The following is an 18,464-nucleotide window of genomic DNA, read 5'->3' as shown; positions in this document are numbered from 1 at the left end:
AAAATCACGAGTGGGTGCTAAACGACGACGTGCTAAGAGGCGTCTTCGCAGAGTGGGGCACTCCGGATATCGATCTGTTCGCTACGGCAGAAAACAGCAAATGTCGCGACTTCGCGTCCAGGTACTACCAACCAGGGCCACTGGGGAATGCCCTATGGATCAGCTGGTCCAACAGCTTTCTCTACGCCTTTCCACCCATTCCCCTGATTCCGGCGGTGCTGATCAAGCTGTCGCAATCCAGAGCCAGGATGATCCTGATTGCTCTGGAGTGGCCGAGGCAATGGTGGTTCACCGACCTTCTTCACCGGTCTGTTCTGCCACACCGGCGCCTGCCGTGTCGGCCGGACCTTCTCACGAAATTCGGAGGACAGATGGTTCACCCCAATCTCTCGTCCTTGAGTTTGGCAGCATGGCTCCTGAGCTAGTACAGTATGGACACTTGAACCTACCTCAGGACTGTATGGAGATCTTGAAAGAGGCGAATAGACCGTCTACGAGGACTTCTTACGCCTATAAGTGGAAGAGATTCTGCTTATGGTGCACGGCAAAGGACATTGACCCTACATCCTGTAAAGAAGATGTTATTTTGCCTTATCTGCTGCAGTTAGATCAATCTGGGCTTAATTTTCAGTCTATTAAAGTTCATCTCGCAGCTTTGACTGCGTATAGAAAGGGCCCTTCTCAAACCTCATTTTTCAAATCCCTGTGATGAAAGATTTTTTGGAGGGTTTGCGTAAGGTGTTTCCCCCTGTTAGACGACCTTCTCCACTATGGGAATTGAACGTGGTGTTGTCCAGATTGATGAGGGAACCTTTTGAGCCTATTCATAAGGCTTCTCTGCAGCATTTGTCCTGGAAGGCTGTCTTCCTTGTGGCCATTACATCAGCCAGGAGAGTAAGTGAGATTCAGGCTCTGTGTTGTCAAGAGCCGTATACTGTATTCCATGCTTCTAAAGTGGTAATGCATACTCATCCGAAGTTTTTGCCTAAAGTGATATCTGATTTCCATGTAAATCAAATGATAACTTTGCCTACATTTTTTCAGCATCCCTCCTCTCCGGCGGAGAGGTCTCTGCATTCGCTAGATGTGCGTAGGGTGTTGAAATTCTATCTAGATAAGACAAAAGACATCCGCAGGTCGGATCAACTGTTTGTAAATTATGGTTCAGTAAGAACTGGTCTAGCTACCTCGAAACAGTCCATCTCCAGATGGATTGTGTCCTGTATTCAGCTCTGTTATCAGAAAGCTAATAAGACATTGGGGGGTAAGCCTACAGCGCATTCGACTAGGGGCAAAGCAGCTACTACTGCTTTGCTTAGGAATGTTCCGATTGCTGACATTTGTAAGGCTGCCACCTGGAAGTCGGTCCATACGTTTACAAAGCATTACTGCCTGGACTCTGATGCTAGGGCAGATGCGCAGGTTGGACAGGCTTCGCTGAGGAATTTGTTTGCACAGTAATTTGTTGGTGTTCGGTTTTTACTCCACCGCTGTTTGTGGGTTGGGATGGGCTTGCCATTCTATTCATAGATTATGACTATACACAGAGATCCCCTACTACAGAAGGAGTAGTTTCTTACCTGTAACTCCAGTTCTGTAGTAGGGGTATCTCTGTTATAGTCGTAAGCGACCCTCCCTCCTCCCCGGTGGAGTAACATGACAGTATCAGGCCTGTTGTTATACACCTTCAAAAAGAACTGAAAGTAACTTGCTTTGGCTGTGCATCCTGGGATACCGGGGGTCTCTGGAGAGTTCCTTAAAGGCACGATATCCTTTTAGCAGACACATAATGACAGCCTATGGGGCTTGTCTGTCCACCCCTTCCTCTCTCTTGTTTAAAGGGATTTTGGTGAAGGGAGTGTGATACAATAAAGGAACATGTCAGATGTGAATAAAAATGACATTTAAACTTTATTTTGGCTTTTGTGTTCACTTCAGATGAAGTGCTGGCCAGTGCAGCCATATTGTAATAGGCTGTATTATTTTGTCTGTCTCTTAAGTGTCTTTGCAGGTTTGCAATTGCAGCACACCTTAAGAGATATTTTGATTGCTCCGGGGTCCCCGCACATGGGCGGGACTATTCCTAGATTATGACTATAACAGAGATACCCCTACTACAGAACTGGAGTTACAGGTAAGAAACTACTCCTTCTGTCTGTTGTCCATGATTAATCCATTCCTGTGCCCAAATGGTTGTTTTGAGATCATTCATCTATTCATATTGTTTCAATTTTTTGCTATTGAGGTGGAGTGGGCAATTTCTCCTCATGGTGGCCTTGGAGGCAGCCCACAACACCCCCCGGGACTCTACCATGTCCTGGTTAATCTCTGGAAATACTGTAGTTCACTGAGTAGGAATGGGTAGAATGGAGCGTCATTCAAGAAGCAGGTATTGAGGTGCCATATTGGACTCTCGCCCACGCTGTGGGTATCTATGGAGTCACAATGTTCATAGGACTTTTTCTGGTAAGCCGACTACAATTTGACAAGGGGTAAAGCAGCAACTGCTGCAATATATACAAATGTTTCCATTTATCTTGTATGCAAAGCGGCTACTTGGAGGTTGAAGCATATCTTTACTTGATATTATTGTTTGGACTCTGATTACAGGGCAGATGCTTAGATGGGCCATATTCATTACTGAATAGTTTTGGAAAGTGTGTTTCATGTCTTTTTCTCTTTTCTCTGCCTTTTGTAACTTGGTTTATTAGTTTATTCAGTAATTATAACTATAAATGAAAGTCCCTACTGGAGAAGGGATAGTTATCTTACCTGTATTAATAGCTCTGCTCCAGGTAAATCCTCATTATAGCTGCACACAAAACTCCCTGCTCCTCAGAGAAGCAAAAAGAAAGTTTAACCACTAGTCACTCAGGATCTTCAGTCCTGTAAAAGGAGAACTGACCTACCTACCTGCCCAGGCAGGGTAGGATGGGGTACAGGTGGGTCACCTTTCCTTAAAGAAGCAATGCAAGTTTCAGAAATGGCTTAAATTGTCATACTTACTATGGCCTTGGGTAGCGGAGTATTGTTAAAAGCAACAGTAATGTTTTGTTTCTGCTAAATTCACATATCTTTGTCTTGTGGTATTCCTCAGAGTGCAGATGGCAGTGTACTTGTCTCAATACCATATGTTAATCACTAGTCATTATTTTTTTTTCTCCATAGGAAACTGCTGATCAGTTGAAAAGGACAAGTCTCCATGTTGCAAAGAGTGTCCTCAATAATCAGCACATTGTAAAAATGTTGGACAAATATATGAAGGTACGTTATGGGAGAATTCGAGTTTTGAAGTGTGCATGCAACGCTATGGCTTGACCCCGCTCTCTGCATGTGACCTGCCTGAGCCGCATGACCCCCTACTCCCTAAGCTAGCGTGTAATGATGTGGCAGTGGCAAGGACAGACAGACAGGTGTGTAGGCATATCTGCGTAAGCGCAACCTCAACATAAACATCAACTGCCCCTGACCGAGCAACTCGCTAATGCCCGCCCATACAGGTACTACAAACAATGAACAGCAATAAGAAATCTGCACACAAATCTCAAGTCCTTTACAGTGTAGTGGGGCGTGACAGTCAGTGGGTAATGACATTCGGCTATTCAGCCCATCATATGACCTTAAGTGCCCGCCTTGGTCCAACCCTTCCCCAACAGGTCCCCAGAAGCGTGCCCGGCCCATAAGAGTAGGCGCAGGGCTCACCACCCATTGAAACCAGAGCTCATCACAGAAAATCGTCCACCAGACTGGGCATCAGTACTGGACCTTGGGGCTCAGCATAAGAGAAGCCGTTGTGCTGTAAGTGGATATCAACTGTATTTACAGATGTGTTGTATGTACTATTAAATAAATGCCAATAAAAAGGTTTTATAAAAAAAAAAAGAGAAACCTTTGTGTCATTAGTGTCCGAACCAGTGTGAATGGCACAGTCAGATCACAGAACAGCAAAGGAGTTGTGAGACTGCTGTAGCATTTGCTCCACCACCTACGCTCGTTAGTGGGCAGCCAGCCCGGTTGTGGGGCGTCCACGCACCTTCTTGTTTCTCCTATGGTTCGATCTTGTGTCAACCATTTGCTGGTGTCCAGTGTATCAGCCAGCCACTGCACTTGGCCTTTACCAGGCAGCCAGGTCTAGGCATCCTCAGGGAATGAGTAAAGATTTCACTGCTGCTGCCCTGGGCTGCCCTTGGACATACCTGCTGATTCTGTCCCGTGCCATTACTCAGCCACTGCAAGCACCTCCCCCCCTCCCGCCGCCGCGTTTCGGATTTCGCGGTCGCAGTGCGGAGGGAAGGTGAGTGTGACTACAGCGCCCAGACTCCCCAGGCTTGCACTGGCCACAGCGTCATCAGCCCAGCGCCCGGAGGCGCATAAAACCAGCGTCATTCCCGACGGAGCGGGTGTTTCACTGCTGCTGCCCTGGGCTGCCCTTGGACATACCTGCTGATTCTGTCCCGCGCCATTACTCAGCCACTGCAAGCACCTCCCCCCCCTCCCGCCGCCGCGTTTTGGATTTCGCGGTCGCAGTGCGCAGGGAAGGTGAGTGCGACTACAGCGCCCAGACTCCCCAGGCTTGCACTGGCCACAGCGTCATCAGCCCTGCGCCCGGAGGCGCATAAAACCAGCGTCATTCCCGACGGAGCGGGTGTTTCACTGCTGCTGCCCTGGGCTGCCCTTGGACATACCTGCTGATTCTGTCCCGCGCCATTACTCAGCCACTGCAAGCACCTCCCCCCCTCCCGCCGCCGCGTTTCGGATTTCGCGGTCGCAGTGCGGAGGGAAGGTGAGTGCGACTACAGCGCCCAGACTCCCCAGGCTTGCACTGGCCACAGCGTCATCAGCCCAGCGCCCGGAGGCGCATAAAACCAGCGTCATTCCCCGCGTCGCGGGACCGCGCGCGGGCGGCGCCGGGCTAAGCTTGGGCAAAGGACGGGCCCTCTGTAGCCCTCAGGAGCCGATGGAGGCCGGGCCGGGCTCACCCCCTTGACTCTTGGTGGTACTGGTCGTTTGTGCGGTTGCTATTATCACTGGCATTAGTGGTTCTGTATACGCTTTGAGTATTTTACTATTATCTTATTGTTGTGTCCAAGTATTTTTAGATTTGATTTACAGGGGTTGTGTAATACTGCTGTTACTATCATGACCAGCAATTCCAATGTGGGTACCCTTGATGGTTATTTTTTTTTTTTTTTTTTTTTTTTGTCCTCATACATACGCCAGATAGTAAATGCTCTAGATGGGAACTATCCAGGCCCTCCACACTGACCATTTCGATTCCGATTCCTACCCTCAGGGCTACTGGATTCCCCCAGAGAAGGGCTGTCTCCTTATCCATTTCCATCAACCACTGGGAATCCCGTTGGTGCCAAGAAAGGATGGACCACAAACCCCTGGCTTAATCATTGGACTCATCAGTCTTTTTTTAACCAGGCCAGAAGAGGAGACCAAAGCGTCTCCGAACTTCTTTGATCACATGCAATATCTGACTGACTAATCCACATGATATTTCTCATACAATCAACAAATTTAGGAGGAATCTCAGACTTCCATAGTCTACAGATTTCTCTCCTGGCTATAACAATCACATAAAACACGAGTTGTGCAACAATATTTGAACAGAGTCCTGGTAGAGTACCAAAAAAGATCAATCGGGGACAACTTATAATTGGTATACCTAAAAGCTCTTCTAGAAAACGGCAGACAGACCCCCAGTAACCGGAAATCTTAGGACAATTCAAAAACATATGAGTGTCATCTGCTAACAGAAGCTTACATCTTGGACAAAAGTGATTAGCAGAAGAAACCCGGGACAGTTTAGCCGGGGTCCAATAGACCCTATAAGCTGTAAACAAATGGTTTCTCTTCAGATTAGCGGGTTTAATGATTCTCTGAGACATGTGAAATGATTCTTTCCAAATTTCTTGTGTCTCCTCCGTATTCCCTATTAAACCATTGCCCCAAAGTTTCTCTACCTCTAATATTAAACTATCCCCAAAGCCAACCAGTGATTGATACCAAAACGAGACTTCCCGTTTCCAGCCTCCCACCTTACGTATAGCATCAAAGATTGGGAAATCCACTGTCGGTCCCCAAGATTGTCTGGCCCACCACCCAGACAGTTGGTAAAACTTAAACCTAGTCAGGGATCTATTCGTTAGATTTGCTAGGGACTCCCAATCCATAAGCTTACACTCACAACACAGGTCACCCCATACTTTAACCCCAGCTAATATAAGAGGCTGAGATAGTTGATCCAGGAGGCATTCGGGAGTGCCTGGGGAGTCCCAGATTGGAGCATATAGATTGAAATAAGGGATCCCAAAAGTTTTCTGAATAAATCCCCAATTTTTAAGTGCTGTTAATAAAATCTTGAGGCGGACCTTTTTGAAAAATTTTTGGTCTCCAAATTTAAGAAGAAAACATTCGAAACCATGCGGTTGATCATATAATAGAGCCTGAAAGAGGCGCCCTTGTGAAGAAGAGTCCAATTTATTGGCTAAGATTCTAAAGTTCTTAAAGTGGAAGGCGTGGCAATAAATTAACAAGTCAGGTAGAGCCAATCCCCCTACTTTCAGACCCCTCCTCAACTTCTTCCACGCTATCCTGGGCGATTTAGTGGCCCATATAAATGAACTTATCTTTCCTTGAAGAGAGGCAATATCTTTATGGTTAAATACCAAAGGGATAGCATTAAAAAGAAACGTTATTTTAGGGAGGATAATCATTTTTATAAGATTTACTCTCCCGTAGATGTTAAGCGGGATATTTCCCCATCTCTTTTTTTTTTTTTTAATCTTTTTATTAGATATTTTAACATTTTATATACAGGGCACAGTACGTTGTTACAAAAGAAAAACAGAGAAGAAGAAAAATACCGGCAGAGAGACATCCAGTAAACAATGAGTACAATAGGACAAGAGAGAGATACATTCATTAATTGCAATACCTACTATCCCCCGCTCTAACGAGATACAAACTGTACATCTTCTAGGCAACAAGGAGAGCAAAGCGAAAAAAAAATTAGCAGGCCTATTTAATTCATTAATCTAAATTAGAAGTTCCCTTCTTTCCATCTAGTGATAGGATCCCAGATTATCCTGCCCAATTTCCTCCCTTTTTTGCCTTTCCTAGCATATATCTCCTTCTCGAGGTGATACACATAGAGTAATTTAGCAAGCCATTGATGATATGTGGGCGGTAAAGGATTAAGCCAAGCAGTGGCTAAGCACAATCTAAAAACTGCAACCGCTACAAACAAAAACTCTCCCCCTGACTGCATCCCTCCTTCCTCCTCATTTATGCCTAACAAAATAATTGGGGGAGTTAACGAAAAGGCATTCATTCCTAAAACAGTCCTTATGAAGTTCCCAACGTCTTTCTTCAGCATATCTAAGTGCGGGCACGTAGCAAACACATGCTCTAAGTCTGCTACATCGCTTCCACATCTAAAACATTTTGTTCCTAGAGTTCCTCCCCATTGGGCTATTTTAAATGGGGTATAGTACAAACGGTATAACGTTTTATAGTGCTGTGCCTGCAATGATGCAGAGCATAGGAGCCTGTGCCCCTCTTCCAGGGAAAATTCAAAACAACCCTGACTAACACTCAGACTATCCTTCCACTTGTCACTCCACTTTACTAAATCATCCTGCTTTCCCTTCATTAATTCGTAATAAAATCGTTTAATCGAACAATCTTTCCCTATCCGAATCACTTCCATTACCGAATCCTTATCAAACCCCGAAGATCCACCTATTTTATTCATCAAAAAACTCCTAATTTGCAAAAACGTAAAAAAATGATTATTTTGCAAATTGTACCTATTCTGGATTTCGAAGTATTGACAAATACCTGAGTCTCCCATAACATCCCCTATGCTCCTCACCCCCTTAGCTACCCACTCTGTAAACACCGAGTCCGCGAAGATCTCTTCAGGAAAATTAGGATTATCATTGAGTCTAGTATAGCGGTTGAACCTTTCCAAGCCTGCCCTTTTCCGAAATGCTTTCCAGACTACAAATGCTGCCATGAGAGTCTTAAATTTTGTGCGCTTATAGTAGCTGGGCTCCGTGAATTTTAACAACACATTTTCAGCCTCCATGCCCAGAACCAAACCGTATATTGCAACCGTACCTAGATCGCTACCCCCTTCAGCCTCAGCACCCCCCACCAGCCCTAACATGTTTTGGAACGTTGCGGCCCAATAATACAATTTCAGGTCGGGCACTGCCCACCCTCCCCTTTCCTTTGGCAATGTCATAAATCTAAGTGCCCTTCTTGTCTTCCCTTTCCCCCAAATAAATCTATTAAGCATATGTTCTATCTTTTTAAACCACCTAGCATCAAACAATAGGGGGATTGCCCTGAATAAATATAAGAATTTAGGGAGAATTAGCATTTTGATTATATTTGTCCTCCCCACTAAGCTCAGGTGCAAGTTCTCCAGTCTGTCCAAGTCTTTTTCTATTTTACCCATTAATGGAGCAATATTCATTTCCACTAAGGAATCCAAATCAGCCGAGATCAAAATACCTAAATATGTACCTGAATGAGTGACACGATTATCAGTACAGATCGCAAAACGATTTTTAATTATTTGTGTTTTTCCCACATTCAACTTATATCCCGAAATAAAGCCAAATTTTGTGGCCTCAAGTTCAATTTGATTAATAGACTCCGTTGGTAATGGTGTAATCACTGCCACATCATCAGCATAAGCTAACACTTTACACTGTCCCGTTAAAGTAGGGAGAGCGCTGACCAATCCACATGCCTCAATTCGGCGAATAAATGGGTCCATGTAGATGGCAAACAACAGTGGCGAGCAGGGGCACCCCTGCCTAGTTCCACGACTTATTTGAAATTGGCTTGTACAACCTGCATTGACCCGAATGAAAGCAGCAGGATTCAGGTACAAGGCTTTAATTGATTTGATGAATCCCTGTTTTACACCGGCCCTTTCCAAAGCCCCCCATAGATAGCCCCAGGAGACCCGATCAAATGCCTTTTCCGCATCCAAGAGCATAACAGCCATCGGGTCTCCTGCAACTTCCATGGCGTCAAATAACGTGATCACTTTACGAATATGGTGAGTTGTCCCCCTTTCTGGGATAAAACCATGCTGCATTCTACTCACAATATCCGTAATCACTCCTGCAAGCCTTGTAGCCAACACCTTAGAGAACACTTTTGCGTCGGAATTCATTAAAGTGATAGGTCTGTAAGACCCAGGCTCCTCCGGAGGTTTCCCTTTTTTAAGTATTAATACGATTGCCGCACCCCCCCATGAAGCAGGGATTGAGGATCCTGTTTGCGCCTGCTGCATTGTGTCAGTTATAACCTCCTTTAGTGCCCCCCAAAAGACCCGATAAAATTCTACAGGGATTTGATCCGGGCCTGCTGCCTTGCCTGCCGGCAATTTCCAGACTGCCTCTTTTATGTCTTCTAATTGCAACATCCCCTCTAAGCGCTCCGACGCATCCTCCTCTAATGCTGCCCCCGGCAACCCTTCAAAGTACTCATTAAAAGCCCGGTTGTCAAATTCCCCGAGATCCTCGGTATATAACTTTTCATAAAAACTCCTAAATACGTCCCGAATTTCCTCTGGATCTGTATGTAACCTACCCAGAGTGTCCCTTATCTCCCTTATTGTTCCAACAGACTCCTGTTGTCTTGCCCGCACAGCAAGGTGCCTACCTACGGCTTCACTGCACTCATAACACTTCTCCCTTTTTGCTGTGAGCAACTCTGCTGCTTTAATAGCCACGTCCCTTTCAGCCTCGCCTTTCACTTTCAGTAGCTCATTCCATGCGTTATCGACTTGGATACCGTTCCGGAGACAGTCTTCTAGTTCCGCCTCAGCCAGAACCAGCTTTCCCCTTACCTCCTCACCCCTCAAGCGTTCTTGTTTCCGTTTATAAGAACTAAAACTCATTGTCTCGCCTCGAATTCCTGCCTTAAAGGCATCCCAGACCACTCCCGCTGTCGCGCTGCCTCTGTTAATCAGAAAGAAACCTTTAATCCACCTGGCCATATGCTCTACATAGGCCTCATTTTTTAACAATCTCCTCTCGAACGTCCAATTACTACACTGTCTCTCACTTGTTTTATTTGGTTTATTTACAAAAGTAAGTATTAATGGGTTGTGGTCGCTGAATAGCCTTGGTAATTTATCTATCTGCACATTCGTCGCGTCTGAGCTAGGGATCAGAAAGTAATCCAACCTAACACACACTTGATGCGGGGCCGAATAGTACGTGTACCCCTTGTCGACCACCCGTTTTATCCCCCAAACATCTATTAAGGCATTATTAACGATTAGATTTTCCAATGCCCGGCTCACTCTTTTCTTTCTTCCTTTATATTTACCAAAAGAACCTTGCCCTAGCCCATCTGCCCCATTAATATTAAAATATCCTGCTATAATAACTCTAGGGGCCCAGGTAGCCATCTCCACATCCAAAAATTGAAAAATTTCCGGGTCATCTTCCGTTGACCCGTAGACCGATATAAGTGTAGTCCATACCCCATCCAAGAGACACTCTACCATGGCCCACCTTCCCCACTGATCCCGCGCTTTCTTCCTTACCACGATAGTCCTATTTCTAGCAAGAATAGCGACACCTCTCTTCTTCACCCCCTGTTTGGAACTCACCAATAAGTGGAAACCCAGCTGATTCAACAAATATACCTGCGTATCCATTATATGTGTCTCCTGTACAAAAACCAAATCAACATTCATTTGCCTTAGAGCAATAGAGATTCTCATTCTTTTTTGTGCGTCATTTAATCCACACACATTCCACGTTACGCACCTGAAACCCATAAGAACCCATAAATATCGTTGCTCAAAACCTCTCCCCTTTATTTCTTTTTCCTTAAATTATCTTTTATTGCATCCTGACTTGCCTCCCTTAGAACAACATCTCTCTGTACCCAAACACCCGCTTTTTCCAAGTTACCTGAGCCTACTAACCCTGGTACCACCTTCCTTACCCTCTCATTAAATCCTCCTTGCCCGTTTTGCCTCACTTTCTCTAACTCCACCTGTCCAATACGTACCGTGCCCTGTCCCCCCCTGAGTGCCCCAGCCCACTCTCTCCTCCCCCCCTCCCCCCCCCCTTACCGGCAATTAGGTCGATCCCGACCTAAGTGTGACGGCCGGCCCTCCATGGAAACACCCCCAGCCTGCCCGTGCCCATGCCTCTTAAATCTTCATTTTGCTGATGCGATTAGCCACGTTGTTGTATATATTTCCCCATCTCAACAATAATTTACAGACTTCCTTTACAACTTGCACCCAACTAGTTTTAGAAATATCCGCCAATTTCTGAGTTAAAAAAATTCCTAAGTATCTGATTTTTTGTTTAGCCCCTTTTATCGGGATTAAGTTATTCCATCCCATTATATCCGTTTTTTCCTTGTTAACTTTATACCCCGAGACTCTTCCAAACTCTTCCGCTAGTTCAAAAAGCCGTGGAATTGCCTCGACATGGTTAGAAGTATACAATAAAAGATCATCTGCATACAATGCGGTTTTCAACTCTAATTCACCGATTTTAAAAGGAGTAATTGTATTATCTCTTCTAAGTTTACAAACAAAAGGTTCTATATAAACATCAAACAATAATGGGGACAGGGGGCAACCCTGCCTTGTACCCCTAGTTATATTAAACCAGTCCGATAGCCCACCATTTACTAAAACTTTTGCACGCGGTCCAGAGTATAAGGATTTGACTGCCTCTATAAACAATATGGGGAAACCAAACATCCTCAAAGAAGCCCAAAGGTACCCCCAATTTACCCGATCGAAGGCCTTGGCTGCATCTATTGCTACAATGGCCAGCGGCAGTCCCTTTGCTTCAGCATAATCAATAGCTCCTAAAACCTGAAACGTAAGTTCATTCAGCTGCCTCCCAGGTATAAAGCCTCTCTGGTCAGAGTGTACAATTGTTTTAATAGATCTCGCCAATCTAGTGGCTAGTATCCCTGAAAAAATTTTTAGATCCGAATTTAATAAGGAAATTGGTCTATACGACTCCATTTTCTGTGGGTCTTTGTTTGGTTTAATTAACAAGGTTATGGTAGCCTCCGACCAAGATGGAGGGATAGGCTCTCCTTTTAAAAGGACACTATTAAAAAGTATCTTAAGCACAGGGACCACTATTTCTAAGTTATCAGCATAAATTTCTATCGGGAGCCCGTCTGGGCCAGCAGCTTTCCCTCTACTCATTTTCTTTACTTGTTCCAGTATTTCACCCTCTTTGATCTCGCTGGCTAAATATGTTTTCTCTGACTCTGTCAGTTGAGGCAAATTAACCGAATTGAGCCATTCATCCACCTCATCCAATCCAACTCTAGTATCCTCTTGATATAGAGTAGACATAAACCCCATAGCCTCATCTCTAATCAATTCGTCCTCTGAAGTTAATAAGCCAGAATCCCTTTGTGTTACAGCCTTTATATTATTCCTCACCCTATCTGCCCTAGATTTCCAGGCTAGAAGGGCTCCACACTTTTCTCCATACTCAAAATTTTTCAACCTACTAGCCTCCCATTTCTCTTTGTTGATCTTATCACACCTCGCGCTAAACGCCGCTTGTAGTTCCAGCAGTTCTCTCTCAAGTTTGGGGATCCTCTGATGGTTATTTTTGGAAAGTTAATTCTGGGTCAGACCGAGAAACTACCCTTGCTGAACTAAGGGCGAGGCGTCGTAGTTCCGTAGAACATATAAAAAATATGTCTTTAACTTCAAATACTCTTTATGAAGTAACTCCACCTGACAAAAGTGCTCTTTCTCACCATGATATTTTACATCTTTCGGACAATAACGATGTCTTAACACTCCCTGGTAATCCAACTATGGCCGATTTACCCAAAGATGTGTCCTCTTCTATTTTATCTTCTCCTACTGTGGTAATTACTGAACCAGTTGGATTGGATGAATTACAAGTAATGGTACCCTCATCCCAAAATATTATCTCTCCTGGGGCACCTAAACCATCAGGTCCATTACCTAGAAAGAGGAGGAAGCTGGATTCTCCAGTATTTGGGGTGTCTTTCATAGATTCACATGCTTGAATATTCCCCGTCGTCGAAGTGGGAGTCCCACGGTATATATAAAAAGCAATAAGTATCATGTATATATACATATACACATACCTAACCACATAAGAGTATATACATACCCAAATAAACATATATATATAGTTCAAATAACATATCAAGTTAAAAATACCATAGGATAGCATTGAGACATAGGAAAGCATTGAGAAAAAGAATCACTTTGCTAACATATCACTGTCACTTTATAGTCCAAACTGCAGCCAATCAGGCGCTAGCACCCTCTAGAACCTTCTCCTCAGAGGCTCAGGCCCTCAGATTTTCTACCGCACGTCGTGTGAAGGGAGTCTCCCTGAGCTCTGCTCAGTTCTTCATCTGGTTTGAGGTTTTTTATCTCTCATCATGTCTGCAAGTAAGAAATCTCTTTTCCGTCCTTGTTCATCTTGCGGAAAGTCAAGACTTTTCTCTGAGGATCCCCATGAGAAATGTATTTATTGTCTGTATCCTGATCATAAGGTGGCCAACTGTAAGATCTGCAGAACTTTCTCTCAAAAAACATTGAAAGATAGAGAAGGTCGCCTTTTGATATGGCTTCAAAAACTAAAGGACACAGACAACCCCCTTTCTGAGGTGGAAAGTGTAGCCTCTGTCAAAACAGGAGTCTCCTCAAAGCGTGGAAGTGTCCAGGACTTGCCATCCCCTTTTCTGAAAAAGAAGAGACTTCACCTTGAGGAAGTGTCTACAGGCAAAGTCTCTGTCTCCACGTCTGCGCCCCCGAGACGTAGCTCTCAGGCGTCTTTGACTCCGTCAGCACATGTTTCCAGTCAGAAACTTTCAAAACCGTCGACGGGCCCGTCGACGGCCCCTCCGTCGACGAGATCGGCTACTTCATCAGCCTCGTCGACGACGGTGACGACGGTATCGAGCAGATATCCTTCGTCGACGACAATGACTTCGTCGACGTCTTCTCCGTCGACGGTGGTATGTGTGTCTCTTAGAACCGTCTCGTCGACGATACCACTCACTTCTTCATCGACGACTGGGAAGCTGGCGCTTCCGTCGACGTCTACAACTCCGTCGACGACGGATAAGAAGAAGAAGAGGAAATCTTCCTCGTCGACGACAGCCCCGTCGACGACAGCCCCGTCGACGACAGCCCCGTCGACGACAGCCCCGTCGACGACAGCCTCGTCGACGAAATCCTCGTCGACGAAATCCTCGACGACAGCCACACCGTCGACGAAAGTCACCCCGTCGACGGCAGTCACCCCGGCGACGACAGTCCCGTCGACGGTAGTTCCGTCGACGATTGCTTCGTCGACGGTCGCCTCGACGACGGTAGAGTCAAATTTTGTGACAATGCCATTGGTGCCAATGTCAACCCCAGCAACGGGGTCTGAGGACAGCTGCTTGATGGTACGTCGTAAGGCCATGATAGACCCAGTTATGTTACCACCTGGACCACGGCCACCTCGTCAACTATTTCCCTCAGGGGATGAGGACGATTCGGATGAGGGCGATCAGTCTCTTTTTCGGGATGCTCATAGTCCTTCGGAGCTCCATATAAAGTGCCAAGAGTCTGAGGAGGATGATTATTATGAACAGGAAGAAGAACAAGATCCCTCTGCTCCGGTTCCTATGATGCAGCTTCCTGTGCAGCTTGTTTCCAACCTTCAATATATGTTGGAAGACTATAATCGTCGTTTTCCAGCGTCCCCTCAAAATACTCCACGTGAAGCGCCATCTGAGGTTCCACCTCATCCTATCTTGCCAACAATACCCATGCCCACAACACCTGCACTGCCTTCCAATGCAGAAGATGATAATATGGACAATCCGGATACGGAAGAGGGCGAACTCCCAGAGGACGATTCTATGGCGGACTGGGATGATTACCAAATCAATTCGCCCGCATCACCGCCAAGGTCACCAGTCAACTCGCCACCTGTCGACATAACAGGGTTCCATCAGCTGATGGAGAGAGCAGCACAACGCTTTCACCTTCCCATGGTGGTTAGGGAAGAGGACTGTTTCTTATATGACTTCAAATCCCAGCCTCAGAAACAAGTACGAGCGGTGCCAATCATAGACTTCATATGGAATGAAGGCTTAAAATTAATGAAGACACCTAATTCTATCCCGGCGGTGCTCCCACGCCTGGAGAAAAAATATAAAGCTCCGGATTCTTCCCCAGCCTGCTTGGTGTCTCAACCTAAGCCGGACTCAGTGATCACACAAGCGGCACAGCGCCGCTCCAAGAACCCATCATCTCCAATGTCGGCGCCTCCGGACCGCGACGGCCGCCGCCTGGATGCCATAGGCAAGAAGTTTTCAACCATGGCGTCAACAACGGTACGAGCTGCAAATTCCTTGGCTATCCTCGGCCGTTATGATAGACAGATGTGGTCGGACATGGCTGCATTGGTCAAGCTTATACCGGAGGATTCAAGAGCGGAAGCTCAGAAGATCCTACAAGAGGGAGAGAGGGCGTCATCCGAGATCATTGACTGCTCTGTTGACATCGCATCCACCGGTTTTCGCCAATTGGCGGGAGCAGCCGTCCTAAGAAGACAGGGCTGGCTTCGATCAACCTCTTTTCGGCAAGAGGTCCAGGCTAAGATTTTGGACATGCCATATGACGGGGAGTCATTATTCGGCCAGCATGTAGAAGATGCCTTGCAGACCATTAAAAAGGATACGGATACGGCTCGTTCCCTCGGCACTCTACAGTTTAAGAAGCAGCCCTTTCGAGGTGCGCGCGGCCGCGGCACCTCTTCATCATCATCCTTTCGTGGCTCCTCGTCCCAATACCGCTCGTACAATCAAGGGCAACAGCGGTACTATTCACAACCGCAGCAGTCCTACAGACAGCAAACTAACAAGTCATACAGAGGAAAGTCGAATTATAGAGGAAATTCAACCAAGAAGCAGTGACTCTGTACGGAAAGAACTTCCTTTTCCCAGTTGTCCTCAAGTTCTTGTTGGAGGAAAAATCTCCCAGTTCTTTTCAACCTGGTCATTAATCACTTCGGACCGCTGGGTCCTGGATATTATTTCAAGGGGCCACGCCCTAGAGTTTGTGAAGGTTCCTCCACGCACACCTCCATCCGGGCCACCACCCGCCCATCTAAGAGAGCTTTTCAAACAAATCCAAATAATGTTGAACAAGGGTGCCATCGAAGTGGTTCCGAAATATCAGAGGGGGTTGGGATTCTATTCCCGTTTTTTCCTCATACTAAAGAAATCAGGGGAATGGCGTCCCATCCTCGATCTCAGATTGCTCAACAAATTTCTCAAGACTCAGTCCTTTCGGATGCTCACATTGAAGGACATCCTCCAATTCTTTGCTCAACAGGACTACATGACAACGATCGATCTGCAGGACGCATATTTCCATGTGCCCATTCTGCCACGTCACAGGAAATACCTGCGGTTTCGAGTGGGCCACAGGGACTACCAATTCAAAGTCCTACCCTTCGGACTCTGCTCAGCCCCGCGGGTCTTTACAAAATTCCTGGCCCCGGTGGTGGCTCACTTACGACAAGAGGGTATTCAGATATACCCCTACCTGGACGATTGCCTCATCAAAGCTCAATCCTCCCACCAGGCGGCCCTCGATACCCAGCGCTGTCTCGATCTGTTCCAGTCCCTGGGGTTGTCGGTCAATGTACAGAAATCTCAACTCGCACCGACTACGTGCAAGACTTTTCTCGGCGCTTGTATCAATACGAGCACAGCCATGGCCTTCGCTTCAGCAGAGCGTCAAGAACGGATTCTACAGCTTGCGAGCTCCATCGCAGCAAAGCAGTCAGTTTCAGTCCGCATATTAAAATCCTTTCTGGGAATGGCGTCCTCATGCATCGCTTTGATCCCTCTCTGCAGACTAAAAAGTCGCATCATCCAAGAGGAGTTAGACAACCAGTGGCGCCAGGTTTCAGGCTCCTTCAACGATCAGGTCGTGGTGTCGCCCCGCATGGCTCAAGCGCTGCATTGGTGGACTCGTCCTGCCAACATCGCAGCAGGAACATCCTTTCTGTCGTCAACCCCAGATCTCGTCCTTACCACGGACGCATCCATGGAGGGTTGGGGCGCACACTTTCAAGATCTATCCGTCAAGGGCCTATGGACAGCGGCTCAACGTTGCTGGCACATCAACAGACTGGAACTGATGGCCATTTTCTTGGCGTTGAAATCCTTCCGCCTACAATTCCAAGGGAGGTCAGTCCTCATTCAGACGGACAACACCACGTGCATGCACTACCTGAACAAACAGGGCGGGACAAGATCTCCCCTGCTCTCCCGTCTGGCGCAGAGGATTTGGAGTTGGGCCATACTCCATCAGATGACGTTACAGGCAATTCATCTGCCCGGCATTTCCAATACTCTGGCGGATGCACTCAGTCGGTCAGCATCATCAACCCACGAGTGGGAGTTACATCAACCGACGCTGGAATTTGTCTTCAACCTTTGGGGTCACCCGACAATCGACCTCTTCGCAACCCCGCAGAATGCAAAATGCCAGACCTACGCAAGCTGGTTTCCCCACCAAGGGTCGTGCGGAAATGCCCTTTCGATCAATTGGTACGGGATATTTGCGTACGCTTTTCCGCCGATTCCGTTGATCCCGCGAGTGCTGCGGAAGATGAGACAACAACCGTGCCATGTTCTTCTAATAGCTCCACGCTGGCCTCGGCAAGCATGGTTTTCGGAGTTGCTTCTCCTATCCCAACGCGAGCCCATCCTTCTCCACCTGAAGCCGGATCTCTTGACAATGAACGATGGTCGGATATGCCATCCGAATCCCAGATCTCTCAGCTTGTCGGCTTGGAACCTGAGCACCTTGAATTTGCTCATTTGAACATTCCTCCAGCCTGCAGGGAGGTGTTAGCGAAGGCAAGAGCTCCATCCACAGTGAAAACGTATAAACTCAAATGGAAGCGATTTTGTCTTTGGTGTGCTTCCGCCCACATTCATCCTGTGCACGCTCCCCCAGAACACATTCTGCCGTTCTTCCTACAACTAGCGCAGTCTGGATTATCGCACTCTACCTTAAAGGTTTTTCTAGCGGCAATATCTCGCTTCCGACAAGACGGATCGTCCTCTCTCTATTCATCCAGAGTCATGCAACAATTTTTCAAGGGTCTCTTCCGCATGTTCCCGCCCATTCGGCGTCCTCCACCCACGTGGCGCCTGAACATCGTGCTGGCTCAACTCATGAAGGCGCCCTTCGAACCCATCCACTCTGCGGATGTCAAATTTCTTACTTGGAAGGTGGCCCTCCTCCTTGCTCTGACCTCTTCCCGCAGAGTCAGTGACATTCACGCCTTTACTATAAAGCCACCGTTCCTTCAATTCAGATCGGATTGTGTCATCCTCCGCACTAATCCGGTTTTTATACCTAA

The 18,464-nt window shown here is 46.6% G+C and overlaps 1 protein-coding gene across 2 annotated transcripts in view; it reads left to right on the top strand.

The window, feature by feature from the left end:
• The window catches only part of AKAP8 (A-kinase anchoring protein 8), a 797,769-nt gene that overhangs the window by 697,447 nt on the left and 81,858 nt on the right, over positions 1 to 18,464 (top strand). For both annotated transcript variants that reach the window (XM_085654332.1, XM_085654333.1), the window contains exon 13: positions 3,169 to 3,264. In XM_085654332.1, coding sequence (XP_085510458.1) covers positions 3,169 to 3,264 — 96 coding nt within the window. The remainder of the gene's footprint in view (positions 1 to 3,168; positions 3,265 to 18,464) is intronic.

The sequence above is a fragment of the Triturus cristatus genome, chromosome 4_1 (assembly GCF_964204655.1).
Source record: "Triturus cristatus chromosome 4_1, aTriCri1.1, whole genome shotgun sequence".
In the NCBI taxonomy this organism is placed as follows: Eukaryota; Metazoa; Chordata; class Amphibia; order Caudata; family Salamandridae; genus Triturus; species Triturus cristatus.
Note: the sequence above shows the minus strand (reverse complement) of the source record. Positions and strands in the feature narration are given on the sequence as shown.